Here is a 13,804-nt window from a genome sequence, read left to right as displayed (position 1 = left end):
GAGAGGAGACTGCAGATTCCAGAGAGGAGACTACAGATTCCAGAGAGGAGACTACAGATTCCAGAGAGGAGACTGCAGATTCCAGAGAGGAGACCACAGATTCCAGAGAGGAGACTACAGATTCCAGAGAGGAGACCACAGATTCCAGAGAGGAGACTACAGATTCCAGAGAGGAGACCACAGATTCCAGAGAAGAGACTACAGATTCCAGAGAGGAAACTACAGATTCCAGAGAGGAGACTACAGATTCCAGAGAGGAGACTACAGATTCCAGAGAGGAGACCACAGATTCCAGAGAGGAGACTACAGATTCCAGAGAGGAGACCACAGATTCCAGAGAGGAGACTACAGATTCCAGAGAGGAGACCACAGATTCCAGAGAGGAGACTACAGATTCCAGAGAGGAGACTACAGATTCCAGAGAGGAGACCACAGATTCCAGAGAGGAGACTACAGAATCCAGAGAGGAGACTACATATTCCAGAGAGGAGACTACAGATTCCAGAGAGGAGACCACAGATTCCAGAGAGGAGACTACAGATTCCAGAGAGGAGACTACAGATTCCAGAGAGGAGACTACAGATTCCAGAGAGGAGACCACAGATTCCAGAGAGGAGACCACATATTCCAGAGAGGAGACCACAGATTCCAGAGAGGAGACTACAGATTCCAGAGAGGAGACTACAGATTCCAGAGAGGAGACTGCAGATTCCAGAGAGGAGACCACAGATTCCAGAGAGGAGACCACAGATTCCAGAGAGGAGACCACAGATTCCAGAGAAGAGACTACAGATTCCAGAGAGGAGACTACAGATTCCAGAGAGGAGACTACAGATTCCAGAGAGGAGACTACAGATTCCAGAGAGGAGACCACAGATTCCAGAGAGGAGACTACAGATTCCAGAGAGGAGACTACAGATTCCAGAGAGGAGACCACAGATTCCAGAGAGGAGACCACAGATTCCAGAGAGGAGACCACAGATTCCAGAGAGGAGACCACAGATTCCAGAGAGGAGACTACAGATCCAGAGAGGAGACCACAGATTCCTGAGAAGAGACTACAGATTCCAGAGAGGAGACTACAGATTCCAGAGAGGAGACCACAGATTCCAGAGAGGAGACCACAGATTCCAGAGAGGAGACTACAGATTCCAGAGAAGAGACCACAGATTCCAGAGAGGAGACTACAGATTCCAGAGAGGAGACCACAGATTCCAGAGAGGAGACCGCAGATTCCAGAGAGGAGACCGCAGATTCCAGAGAGGAGACAACAGATTCCAGAGAAGAGACCACAGATTCGAGAGAGGAGACTACAGATTCCAGAGAGGAGACCACAGATTCCAGAGAGGAGACCGCAGATTCCAGAGAGGAGACCACAGATTCCAGAGAGGAGACCACAGATTCCAGAGAGGAGACTACAGATTCCAGAGAGGAGACCGCAGATTCCAGAGAGGAGACCACAGATTCCAGAGAGGAGACGACAGATTCCAGAGAGGAGACCACAGATTCCAGAGAGGAGACTACAGATTCCAGAGAGGAGACCACAGATTCCAGAGAGGAGGCTACAGATTCCAGAGAGGAGACCACAGATTCCAGAGAGGAGACCACAGATTCCAGAGAGGAGACTACAGATTCCAGAGAGGAGACTACAGATTCCAGAGAGGAGACTGCAGATTCCAGAGAGGAGACTACAGATTCCAGAGAGGAGACTACAGATTCCAGAGAAGAGACCACAGATTCCAGAGAGGAGACCACAGATTCCAGAGAGGAGACTACAGATTCCAGAGAGGAGACTACAGATTCCAGAGAGGAGACTACAGATTCCAGAGAGGAGACTACAGATTCCAGAGAAGAGACTACAGATTCCAGAGAGGAGACCACAGATTCCAGAGAGGAGACTACAGATTCCAGATTTCAATATCCTATTACAGATCAGAGCCTAAGAGTTAATCCAGACAAACAAGCATTAATGATGAGCCCATGTCTATCAGGGTCATAACTCAGCATCATAGTCCTTACCCCTCCCTTCTCTCCCTCCTCTCCTCCCCCTCCACCCCTCCTTACCCCTCCTCTCCTCTCCTCTCCTCCCCCTCCACCCCTCCTCTCCTCCCCCTCCACCCCTCCTTACTCCTCCCTCCTCTCCTCCTCCCCTCTACTTACACCAATAATCTGAACTGCCATGCCAAGGATACGTCAAGTCCACCTCCCCCCTCTCCTCCTCCTCCCCCCTCTCCTAGTCTACATGAATCCAGCCTCCACTGACCTGAACATAATTCTATAATGTCATGTTGCTCTATGAGACTATTACAGAACACACACACACACACACACACACACACACACACACACACACACACAGGCACACTCACACGCACACACAGACACACACACACAGACACACACACACACACACACACACACACACACACACACAGGCACACTCACAGACACTCACACACACACACACACACACACACACACACACACACAGGCACACTCACAGACACTCACACACACACACACACACACACACACACACACACACACACACACACACACACTCACACACACACACACACACAAACACACACATACACACACACACAGAGCAGTGTGTGTGGCTGGAAACTAGCCTTGCTTGGTTCTGTAGAGCCTTACTTCCTCTAGATGACAGAGAGTCAGAATATGAGTCATTAAAGAGAGTAGAGAGAATAAAGCAAGGTATTTCATTCTACTGGGCACTGTACTGTACTGTACTGTACTGCACTGCACTGCACTGTACTGTACTGTACTGTACTGTACTGTACTGCACTGCACTGCACTGTACTGTACTGTACTGTACTGTACTGTACTGTATTCAACTGTACTGTACTGTACTGTACTGCACTGCACTGCACTGCACTGCACTGCACTGTACTGTACTGTACTGTACTGTACTGTACTGCACTGTACTGTACTGTACTGTACTGTACTGTACTGTATTCAACTGTACCGTACCGCACCGCACCGCACCGCACCGTACCGTACTGTATTCAACTGTACTGTACTGTACTGTATTCAACTGTACTGTACTGTACTGTACTGCACTGTACTGTAATGTACTGTACTGCACTGTACTGTACTGTACTGTACTGTACTGTATTCAACTGTACTGTACTGTACTGTACTGTACTGTACTGTATTCAACTGTACTGTACTGTACTGTACTGTACTGTACTGTACTGTACTGCACTGTACTGTACTGTACTGTACTGTACTGTATTCAACTGTACTGTACTGTACTGTACTGTATTCAACTGTACTGTACTGTACTGTACTGTATTCAACTGTACTGTACTGTACTGTACTGTACTGTACTGTATTCAACTGTACTGTACTGTACTGTACTGTACTGTACTGTACTGTACTGCACTGTACTGTACTGTACTGTATTCAACTGTACTGTACTGTACTGTACTGTACTGTACTGTACTGTACTGTACTGTACTGTATTCAACTGTACTGTACTGTACTGTATTCAACTGTACTTTACTGTACTGTACTGTACTGTACTGTACTGTACTGTACTGTACTGTACTGTATTCAACTGTACTTTACTGTACTGTACTGTACTGTACTGTACTGTACTGTATTCAACTGTACTTTACTGTACTGTACTGTACTGTACTGTACTGTACTGCACTGCACTGTACTGTACTGTATTCAAATGTACTTTACTGTACTGTACTGTACTGTACTGTACTGTACTGCACTGCACTGTACTGTACTGTATTCAACTGTACTGTACTGTACTGTACTGTACTGTACTGCACTGTACTGTACTGTACTGTACTGTACTGTACTGTACTGTACTGTACTGTATTCAACTGTACTGTACTGTACTGTACTGTATTCAACTGTACTGTACTGTACTGTACTGTACTGTACTGTACTGTACTGTATTCAACTGTACTTTACTGTATTCAACTGTACTGTATTCAACTGTACTGTACTGTACTGTACTGTACTGTACTGTACTGTACTGTATTCAACTGTACTGTACTGTACTGTACTGCACTGTACTGTACTGTACTGTACTGTACTGTACTGTATTCAACTGTACTGTACTGTACTGTACTGTACTGTACTGTATTCAACTGTACTGTACTGTACTGTACTGTACTGTACTGTACTGCACTGTACTGTACTGTACTGTACTGTATTCAACTGTACTGTACTGTACTGTACTGTACTGTACTGTACTGTATTCAACTGTACTGTACTGTACTGTACTGTATTCAACTGTACTGTACTGTACTGTACTGTACTGTACTGTACTGTATTCAACTGTACTTTACTGTACTGTACTGTACTGTACTGTACTGTACTGTACTGTACTGTACTGTATTCAACTGTACTTTACTGTACTGTACTGTACTGTACTGTACTGTACTGCACTGCACTGTACTGTACTGTATTCAACTGTACTGTACTGTGCTGTACTGCACTGTACTGTACTGTACTGTACTGTACTGTACTGTACTGTATTCAACTGTACTGTACTGTACTGTACTGTATTCAACTGTACTGTACTGTACTGTACTGTACTGTACTGTACTGTACTGTACTGTACTGTATTCAACTGTACTTTACTGTATTCAACTGTACTGTATTCAACTGTACTGTACTGTACTGTACTGTACTGTACTGTACTGTACTGTATTCAACTGTACTGTACTGTACTGTACTGTATTCAACTGTACTGTACTGTACTGTACTGTACTGTACTGTATTCAACTGTACTGTACTGTACTGTACTGTATTCAACTGTACTGTACTGTACTGTACTGTACTGTACTGTACTGTATTCACTGTACTTTACTGTACTGTACTGTACTGTACTGTATTCAACTGTACTGTACTGTACTGTACTGTATTCAACTGTACTGTACTGTACTGTACTGTACTGTATTCATCTGTACTGTACTGTACTGTACTGTATTCAACTGTACTGTACTGTACTGTACTGTACTGTATTCAACTGTACTGTACTGTACTGTACTGTACTGTATTCAACTGTACTGTACTGTACTGTACTGTATTCATCTGTACTTTTCTGTACTGTACTGTATTCAGCTGTACTGTACTGTACTGTACTGTACTGTATTCAACTGTACTGTACTGTACTGTACTGTACTGTACTGTATTCAACTGTACTGTACTGTACTGTACTGTATTCAACTGTACTGTACTGTACTGTACTGTACTGTATTCAACTGTACTGTACTGTACTGTACTGTACTGTATTCATCTGTACTTTACTGTATTCAACTGTACTGTACTGTACTGTACTGTATTCAACTGTACTTTACTGTATTCAACTGTACTGTACTGTACTGTATTGTACTGTACTGTATTGTACTGTACTGTATTGTACTGTACTTTACTGTATTCAACTGTACTGTATTGTACTGTATTGTACTGTACTGTACTTTACTGTATTGAACTGAATTGTACTGTACTGTACTGTATTGTACTGTACTTTACTGTATTGTACTGTATTATACTGTATTGAATTGTACTGTACTGTATTTTACTGTATTAGCTATAGCTATGGTTAGCTATAGAGACTGGTATCCAGGCTATACAGTAGACAGGGAGTGGGTTAGCTATAGAGACTGGTATCCAGGCTATACAGTAGACAGGGAGTGGGTTAGCTATAGAGACTGGTATCCAGGCTATACAGTAGACAGGGAGTGGGTTAGCTATAGAGACTGGTACCCAGGCTATACAGTAGACAGGGAGTGGGTTAGCTATAGAGACTGGTAGCCAGGCTATACAGTAGACAGGGAGTGGGTTAGCTATAGAGACTGGTACCCAGGCTATACAGTAGACAGGGAGTGGGTTAGCTATAGAGACTGGTACCCAGGCTATACAGTAGACAGGGAGTGGGTTAGCTATAGAGACTGGTATCCAGGCTATACAGTAGACAGGGAGTGGGTTAGCTATAGAGACTGGTATCCAGGCTATACAGTAGACAGGGAGTGGGTTAGCTATAGAGACTGGTAGCCAGGCTATACAGTAGAAAGGGAGTGGGTTAGCTATAGAGACTGGTATCCAGGCTATACAGTAGACAGGGAGTGGGTTAGCTATAGAGACTGGTACCCAGGCTATACAGCAGACAGGGAGTGGGTTAGCTATAGAGACTGGTACCCAGGCTATACAGTAGACAGGGAGTGGGTTAGCTATAGAGACTGGTATCCAGGCTATACAGCAGACAGGGAGTGGGTTAGCTATAGAGACTGGTATCCAGGCTATACAGTAGACAGGGAGTGGGTTAGCTATAGAGACTGGTACCCAGGCTATACAGTAGACAGGAAGTGGGTTAGCTATAGAGACTGGTATCCAGGCTATACAGCAGACAGGGAGTGGGTTAGCTATAGAGACTGGTATCCAGGCTATACAGTAGACAGGGAGTGGGTTAGCTATAGAGACTGGTATCCAGGCTATACAGTAGACAGGGAGTGGGTTAGCTATAGAGACTGGTACCCAGGCTATACAGCAGACAGGGAGTGGGTTAGCTATAGAGACTGGTATCCAGGCTATACAGTAGACAGGGAGTGGGTTAGCTATAGAGACTGGTACCCAGGCTATACAGCAGACAGGGAGTGGGTTAGCTATAGAGACTGGTAGCCAGGCTATACAGTAGACAGGGAGTGGGTTAGCTATAGAGACTGGTATCCAGGCTATACAGTAGACAGGGAGTGGGTTAGCTATAGGGACTGGTATCCAGGCTATACAGTAGACAGGGAGTGGGTTAGCTATAGAGACTGGTATCCAGGCTATACAGCAGACAGGGAGTGGGTTAGCTATAGAGACTGGTATCCAGGCTATACAGTAGACAGGGAGTGGGTTAGCTATAGAGACTGGTACCCAGGCTATACAGTAGACAGGGAGTGGGTTAGCTATAGAGACTGGTAGCCAGGCTATACAGTAGACAGGGAGTGGGTTAGCTATAGAGACTGGTATCCAGGCTATACAGTAGACAGGGAGTGGGTTATACTGGCTTCACGAGGGAGTAACTTTACACCAGGTTGATTTATACTGGCTTCACGAGGGAGTAACTTTACACCAGGTTGATTTATACTGGCTTCACGAGGGAGTAACTTTACACCAGGTTGATTTATACTGGCTTCACGAGGGAGTAACTTTACACCAGGTTGATTTATACTGGCTTCACGAGGGAGTAACTTTACACCAGGTTGATTTATACTGGCTTCACGAGGGAGTAACTTTACACCAAGTTGATCCTAAATTGGTCAGCAATATTGAAAACATATTATTATGAGATCTTGCATTTCTTCTCCAGCTTTACAGTAATCGACATTGTGTTGCGTTGTAGTAGAGAGGTTTGCTACTTCATTTGAACAGGTTTTAGAAGATAAATCCGTTATTTTTTTGCAATAAATATTTTTTTAAACAAAATCATAGTATTGTATGAACTGAACAGAAGCAAATAATTTCTTGGTAACATTTTAAAAAATAACAACATTTAGGAATTATTTTTATGTTTTAATCCCGACAAAAAAACCTTAAATGCATGTATTTTGTCGTAATGGAGGCTGTTAAATCCAATGGAGGTTGTTCCTTATGAGGAGCATCATAATGGCGGACAGTGACATCAGAATAGCGCCCCCTGTCAGTCATCTAGTGAATACATATACAGTGCATTTGGAAAATATTCAGACCCCTTGATGCACATTGTTACGTTACAGCCTTATTCTAAAATGTATTAAATTGTTTTTATTTCCCCTCATCAATGTATACATAATACCCCATAATGACAAAGCAAAAACAGGTTTCAGAAATCTTTGCAAATGTATTAAAAATAAAAGAAACTGAAATAATACATTTACATAAATATTCAGACCCTTTACTCAGTACTTTGTTGAAACACCTTTGGCAGCGATTACAGCCTCGAGTCTTCTTGGGTATGATGCTACAAGCTTGGGACACCTGTATTTGGAGAGTTTCTCCCATTCTTTCAGGTTGGATGGGGAGCGTCGCTGCACAGCTATTTTCAGGTCTCTCCAGAGATGTTCAATCTGGTTCAAGTCCAGGCTCTAGTTGAGCCACTCAAGGACATTCAGAGACTTGTCCTGAAGCCACTCCTGTGTTGTCTTGGCTGTGTGTTTATGGTCATTGTCCTGTTGGAAGGTGAACCTTCGCCCCAGTCTGAGGTCCTGAGCGCTCTGGAGCAGGTTTTCATCAAGAATCTCTGCACTTTGCTCCATTCATCTTTCCCTCAATCCTGACTAGTCTCCCAGTCCCTGCCGCTGAAAAATATCCCCACAGCATGCTGCCACCACCATGCTTCACCGTAGGGATGGTGCCAGGTTTCCTCCAGACGTGACGCTTGGCATTCAGGCCAAAGAGTTCAATCTTGGTTTCATCAGACCAGAGAATCTCAAGGTCTGAGAGTCCTTTAGGTGCTTTTTGTTTTCTTATTTTTTACTAATTGTGTACATAATGTTGCTGCTACCATTTCTTATGACCAAAAAATACCTTCTGGACATCAGAACAGCGATTACTCAACTTGAACTGGAATATTTTTTCTTTAACGAGTCCGGCGCTTAGGATATACTGTTCAATCATTGGAGAAAAAAAAAATGGGAAAAAAATGGATGACCTACAATCAAGATTATCCAACTGGACATTAAAAACTGTAACATCTTATGTTTCACCGAGTCGTGGCTGAACGACGACACGGATAATAAAGAGCTGGAGGGATTTTCACCGGCTGGACAGTCTGATATTGACGGGTGGTGGAGGTGTGTCTACTTGTCAATAACAGCTGGTGCGCGATGTCTAATATTAAAGTAGTCTCGAGGTATTACTCACCTGAGGTAGAATATCTCATGATAAGCTATAGACCACACTATCTACCAAGATGTCGAGTACCTCATGATAAGCTGTAGACCACACTATCTACCAAGATGTCGAGTACCTCATGATAAGCTGTAGACCACAGTATCTACCAAGAGAGGTATCGTCTATATTATTTGTAGCCGTCTATTTACCATCACAAACCGACGCTGGCACTAAGACCGAACTCAACCAGCTGTATACGGCCATAAACAAACAGGAAAATGCTCATCCAGAAGGGCCGGGGACTTTAACGCAGGGAAACTTAAATCCGTTTTTTCATATTTTCTACCAGCATGTTAAATGTGCAACCAAAGGAAAAAAAACTCTAGACCACCTTTACTCCACACACAGATATGCGTACAAAGATCTCCCTCACCATCTATTTGGCAAATGTGACCATAATTCTATCCTCCTAATTCCTGCTTACAAGAAAAAACTAAAGCAGGAAGTACCAGTGACTCGCTCGATATGGAAGTGGTCAGATGACGCGGATGCTACGCTACAGGACTGTTTGCTGCACAGACTGGAATATGTTCCTGGATTCATCCAATGGCATCGAGGAGTACACCACCTCAGTCATCGGCTTCATTAATAAGTGCATCGACGACGCGAGCTGCCCAGTGAAGGATGGTTATAAGAAATCCCGCTATGCCCTCAGATGAACCATCAAACAAGCAAAGCGTCAATACAGGATTAAGATTGAATCCTACAACACCGGCTCTGACGCTCGTCGGATGTGGCAGGGCTTGAAAACTATTATATGCCTTTAATGCTCGCTTTGAGGCAAGCAACACTGAAGCATGCACGAGAGCACCAGCTGTTCTGGACGACAGTGTGATAACGCTCTCAGTAGCTGATGTGAGCAAGACCTTTAAACAGGTCAACATTCACAAAGCCGCGGGGCCAGATGGATTACCAGGAAGTGTACTCAAAGCATGCGCGGACCAACTGACAAGTGTCTTCACTGACATTTTCAACCTCTTCCTGTCCGAGTCTGTAATACCTACATGTTTCAAGCAGACCACCATAGTTCCTGTGCCCAAGGAAGTGAAGGTAACCTGCCTAAATGATTACCGCTCCATGGAACTCACGGCGGTAGGCATGAAGTGCTTTGAAAGGCTGGTCATGTCTCACATCAACGGTATCCTCCGGGACACCCTAGACCCACTCCAATTCACATACCGCCCCAACAGATCCACAGATTACCCAATCTCAATCGCACTCCACACTGCCCTTTCCCACCTGGACAAAAGGAACACATATGTGAGAATGCTGTTCATTGATTACAGCTCAGTGTTCAACACCATAGTGCCCACAAAGCTCATCACTAAGCTAAGGACCCTGGGACTGAACACCTCCCTCTGTAACTGGATCCTGGACTTCCTTACGGGCCGCCCCCTGGTGGTAAGGGTAGGCAACAACACATCCGCCACGCTGATCCTCAACACGGGCCCCTCAGGGGTGCGTGCTCAGTCCCCTCCTGTACTCCCTGTTCACCCACAACTGCGTGGCCAAACATGACTCCAACACCATCATTAAGTTTGCTGACGACACAACAGTGGTAGGCCTGATCACCGACAACGATGAGACAGCCTATAGGGAGGAGGTCAGAGACCTGGCAGTGTGGTACCAGGACAACAACCTCTCCCTCAATGTGAGCAAGACAAAGGAGCTGATCGTGGACTACAGGAAAAGGAGGGCCGAACAGGCCCCCATTAACATCAACGGGGCTGTAGTGGAGCGGGTTGAGAGCTTCAAGTTCCTTGGTGTCCACATCACCAACAAACTAACATGGTCCAAACACACCAAGACAGTCGTGAAGAGGGCACGACAAAACCTATTCCCCCTCAGGAGACTGGAATGATTTGGCATGGGTCCTCAGATACTCAAAAAGTTCTACAGCTGCACCATCGAGTGCATCCTGACCGGTTGCATCACCGCCTGGTATGGCAACTGCTCGGCATAAGGCGCTACAGAGGGTGGTGCGTATGGCCCAGTACATCACTGTGGCCAAGTTTCCTGCAATACAGGACCTATATACTAGGTGCTTTCAGAAGAAAGACCCCAAAATTGTCAAAAACTCCAGTCACCCTAGTCAGACTGTTCTCTCTGCTACCACAGGGCAAGCGGTACCGAAGCGCCAAGTCATGGACCAAAAGGCTCCTTAACAGCTTCTACCCCCAAGACATAAGACTGCTGAACACCTAATCTGCTGCTACTCGCTGTTTATTATCTATGCATAGTCACTTTACCCCTACCTACTGTTTATTATCTATGCATAGTCACTTCACCCCTCCCTACATGTACAAATGACCTCGACTAACCTGTACCCCCGCACATTGACTCTGTAACAGTAACCCCCTGTATATAGCCTCGTTATTGTTATTTTTTACTTTAGTTTATTTGGTAAATATTTTCTTAGCTCTTTCTTGAGTTTCTGTTGGTTAAGGGCTTGTTAGTGAGCATTTCACGGTAAGGTCTACACATGTTGTATTCGGCGCATGTGACAAATAAAGTTTGATTTGATATTATTTGAATTTGGTGTTTGTCCCATTTTTGTGAATTCTTGGTTTGGTGAGCAGGACTCCAGACCTCACAACCATAAAAAGCAATGGGTTCTATAACTGATTCAAGTATTTTTTTTTATCCCGATCCTAATTGGTATGTTGAATGTTATGTTCCTTTATGTTTTCTCTGTCTCTCTCCTCTTTCTCAACTTCTGTTCTCCACTGTGTCTATCTCTATGGTTAGCACCACATCCCACAACTGTACCCAGCACTGCAGCTGAGTCACAACCAAAGAAGAAGCTTGGGGAGAATGTTCGAACTTAGGTTCTAAGCTACAACATTGAAACGTAAATAATATACAAAGTAATGAAGAAGAAGACGGTCTGAGAGCTTACCTTGCTTCCATTGCTGTAAAGCTGTCCAAGCAAGACCCAAGATCACAGGTAGACAGGCAGGTAGACAGGCGGGTAGACAGGCGGGAAGACAGACAGGCATGTAGACAGGTAGACAGGCAGGTAGACAGGCAGGTAGACAGACAGGTAGACAGGCAGGTAGACAGACAGGTAGACAGGCAGGTAGACAGGCGGGTAGACAGGCAGACAGATAGACAGGCAGACAGGTATGTAGACAGACAGACAGACAGACAGGTAGACAGGTGGGTAGACAGGCAGGTAGACAGGCAGGTTGACAGGCAGACAGGTAGACAGACAGGTAGACAGACAGGTAGGCAGGCAGACAGGTAGACAGGTAGACAGGCAGACAGGTAGGTAGACAGGCGGGTAGACAGGCAGACAGATAGACAGGCGGGTAGACAGGCAGACAGACAGACAGGTAGACAGGTGGGTAGACAGGCAGGTAAACAGGCAGACAGGTAGACAGGCAGGTAGACAGGCAGACAGACAGACAGACAGACAGACAGACAGACAGACAGGTAGACAGACAGGTAGACAGACAGGTAGGCAGGCAGACAGGTAGACAGGCAGACAGACAGACAGACAGACAGGTAGACAGGCAGGTAGACAGGCAGGTAGACAGGCAGACAGGTAGACAGGCAGGTAGACAGGCAGGTAGACAGGCAGACAGGTAGACAGGCAGGTAGACAGGCAGGTAGACAGGCAGACAGGTAGACAGGCAGGTAGACAGGAAGGTAGACAGGCAGACAGGTAGACAGACAGGTAGACAGACAGGAGAGTGTAAAGGAAATGCACCAGGCAGAGGGAGAAAGGAGAGAAACAGATGAAGGATTGACTAGAGAACAGAAGGACTAGTACTAATTGTAGCCTAAAGGGACAAGCTTTCTGCTGGTTGCAGTTTGGTCTACAATTTCCTGAATGTTTCTTGTTGGTTTAGCCAAAAGGCCCTGTATAACGATAAATTATGAATACATTCTGGATGAGATACTAACTCTCACAAACAACTCAGATGACTGATAACTTTTCTTAATTTAAAGGACCACCTACAATTTCAAATACATGAACTGTATCCTGTGTATGACTCGTTCTATGTACAGTAATACCTGGTTGGAAATACAGCACATGAAGACAGATCACTGAATGATGCAATACTATGTGCAGAGAAATACATGCTTCATTGAATACTATTCATGGTGTGCTGGTCCATCTCATTCTCTGTGGACTAACAAGTCTTACCTTATCGACACACTGAGAATCCTATAGTACTATAGGACATTATCATCTTACCTTATCGACACACTGAGAATACTATAGGACATTATCATCTTACCTTATCGACACACTGAGAATACTATAGGACATTATCATCTTACCTTATCGACACACTGAGAATACTATAGTACATTATCATCTTACCTTATCGACACACTGAGAATACTATAGGACATTATCATCTTACCTTATCAACACACTCGTCGAAGAAGGCCAGACTGGCGTCTTTATCGCTGACGAAGGAACATTCCTCGATGAACCGGATAAACATCTGGGTCCTGATCATCTGGGAGTAGAACTTCTGGTGGGAACGATCCCGGCTCTTTAAGAACCCTGAAGAGCACGACAACCATATGACAACCATATAACAAAAATATAACAACCATATAACAACCATATTACAACCATATGACAACCACACGACAACCATACAACAACCACATGACAACCACATGACAACCACATGACAACCATATAACAACCACATGACAACCACATGACAACCACATGACAACCATATGACAACCATATGACAACCACATAACAACCACATGACAACCACATGACAACCACATGACAACCATATAACAACCACATGACAACCATATAACAACCATATAACAACCACATGACAACCACATGACAACCATATAACAACCACATGACAACCATATAACAACCACATGACAACCATATAACAACCAT

At 44.7% G+C, this 13,804-nt stretch overlaps 1 protein-coding gene across 5 annotated transcripts in view; it reads right to left on the bottom strand.

Annotated features, from left to right (window-relative positions):
* Positions 1-13,804, bottom strand: part of dennd4a (DENN/MADD domain containing 4A) — a 90,923-nt gene that overhangs the window by 36,679 nt on the left and 40,440 nt on the right. For 3 of the 5 annotated variants that reach the window (XM_029751956.1, XM_029751955.1, XM_029751959.1), the window contains exons 14-15: positions 13,287-13,432; positions 11,810-11,830 (exon numbers count right to left, since the gene is read on the bottom strand). In XM_029751956.1, the coding sequence (XP_029607816.1) occupies positions 11,810-11,830; positions 13,287-13,432 (167 nt within the window). The remainder of the gene's footprint in view (positions 1-11,809; positions 11,831-13,286; positions 13,433-13,804) is intronic. The other 2 variants (XM_029751960.1, XM_029751961.1) reach the window with 1 other exon arrangement.

This window comes from Salmo trutta, chromosome 4, assembly GCF_901001165.1.
Source record: "Salmo trutta chromosome 4, fSalTru1.1, whole genome shotgun sequence".
Taxonomy (NCBI): domain Eukaryota; kingdom Metazoa; phylum Chordata; class Actinopteri; order Salmoniformes; family Salmonidae; genus Salmo; species Salmo trutta.
Note: the sequence above shows the minus strand (reverse complement) of the source record. Positions and strands in the feature narration are given on the sequence as shown.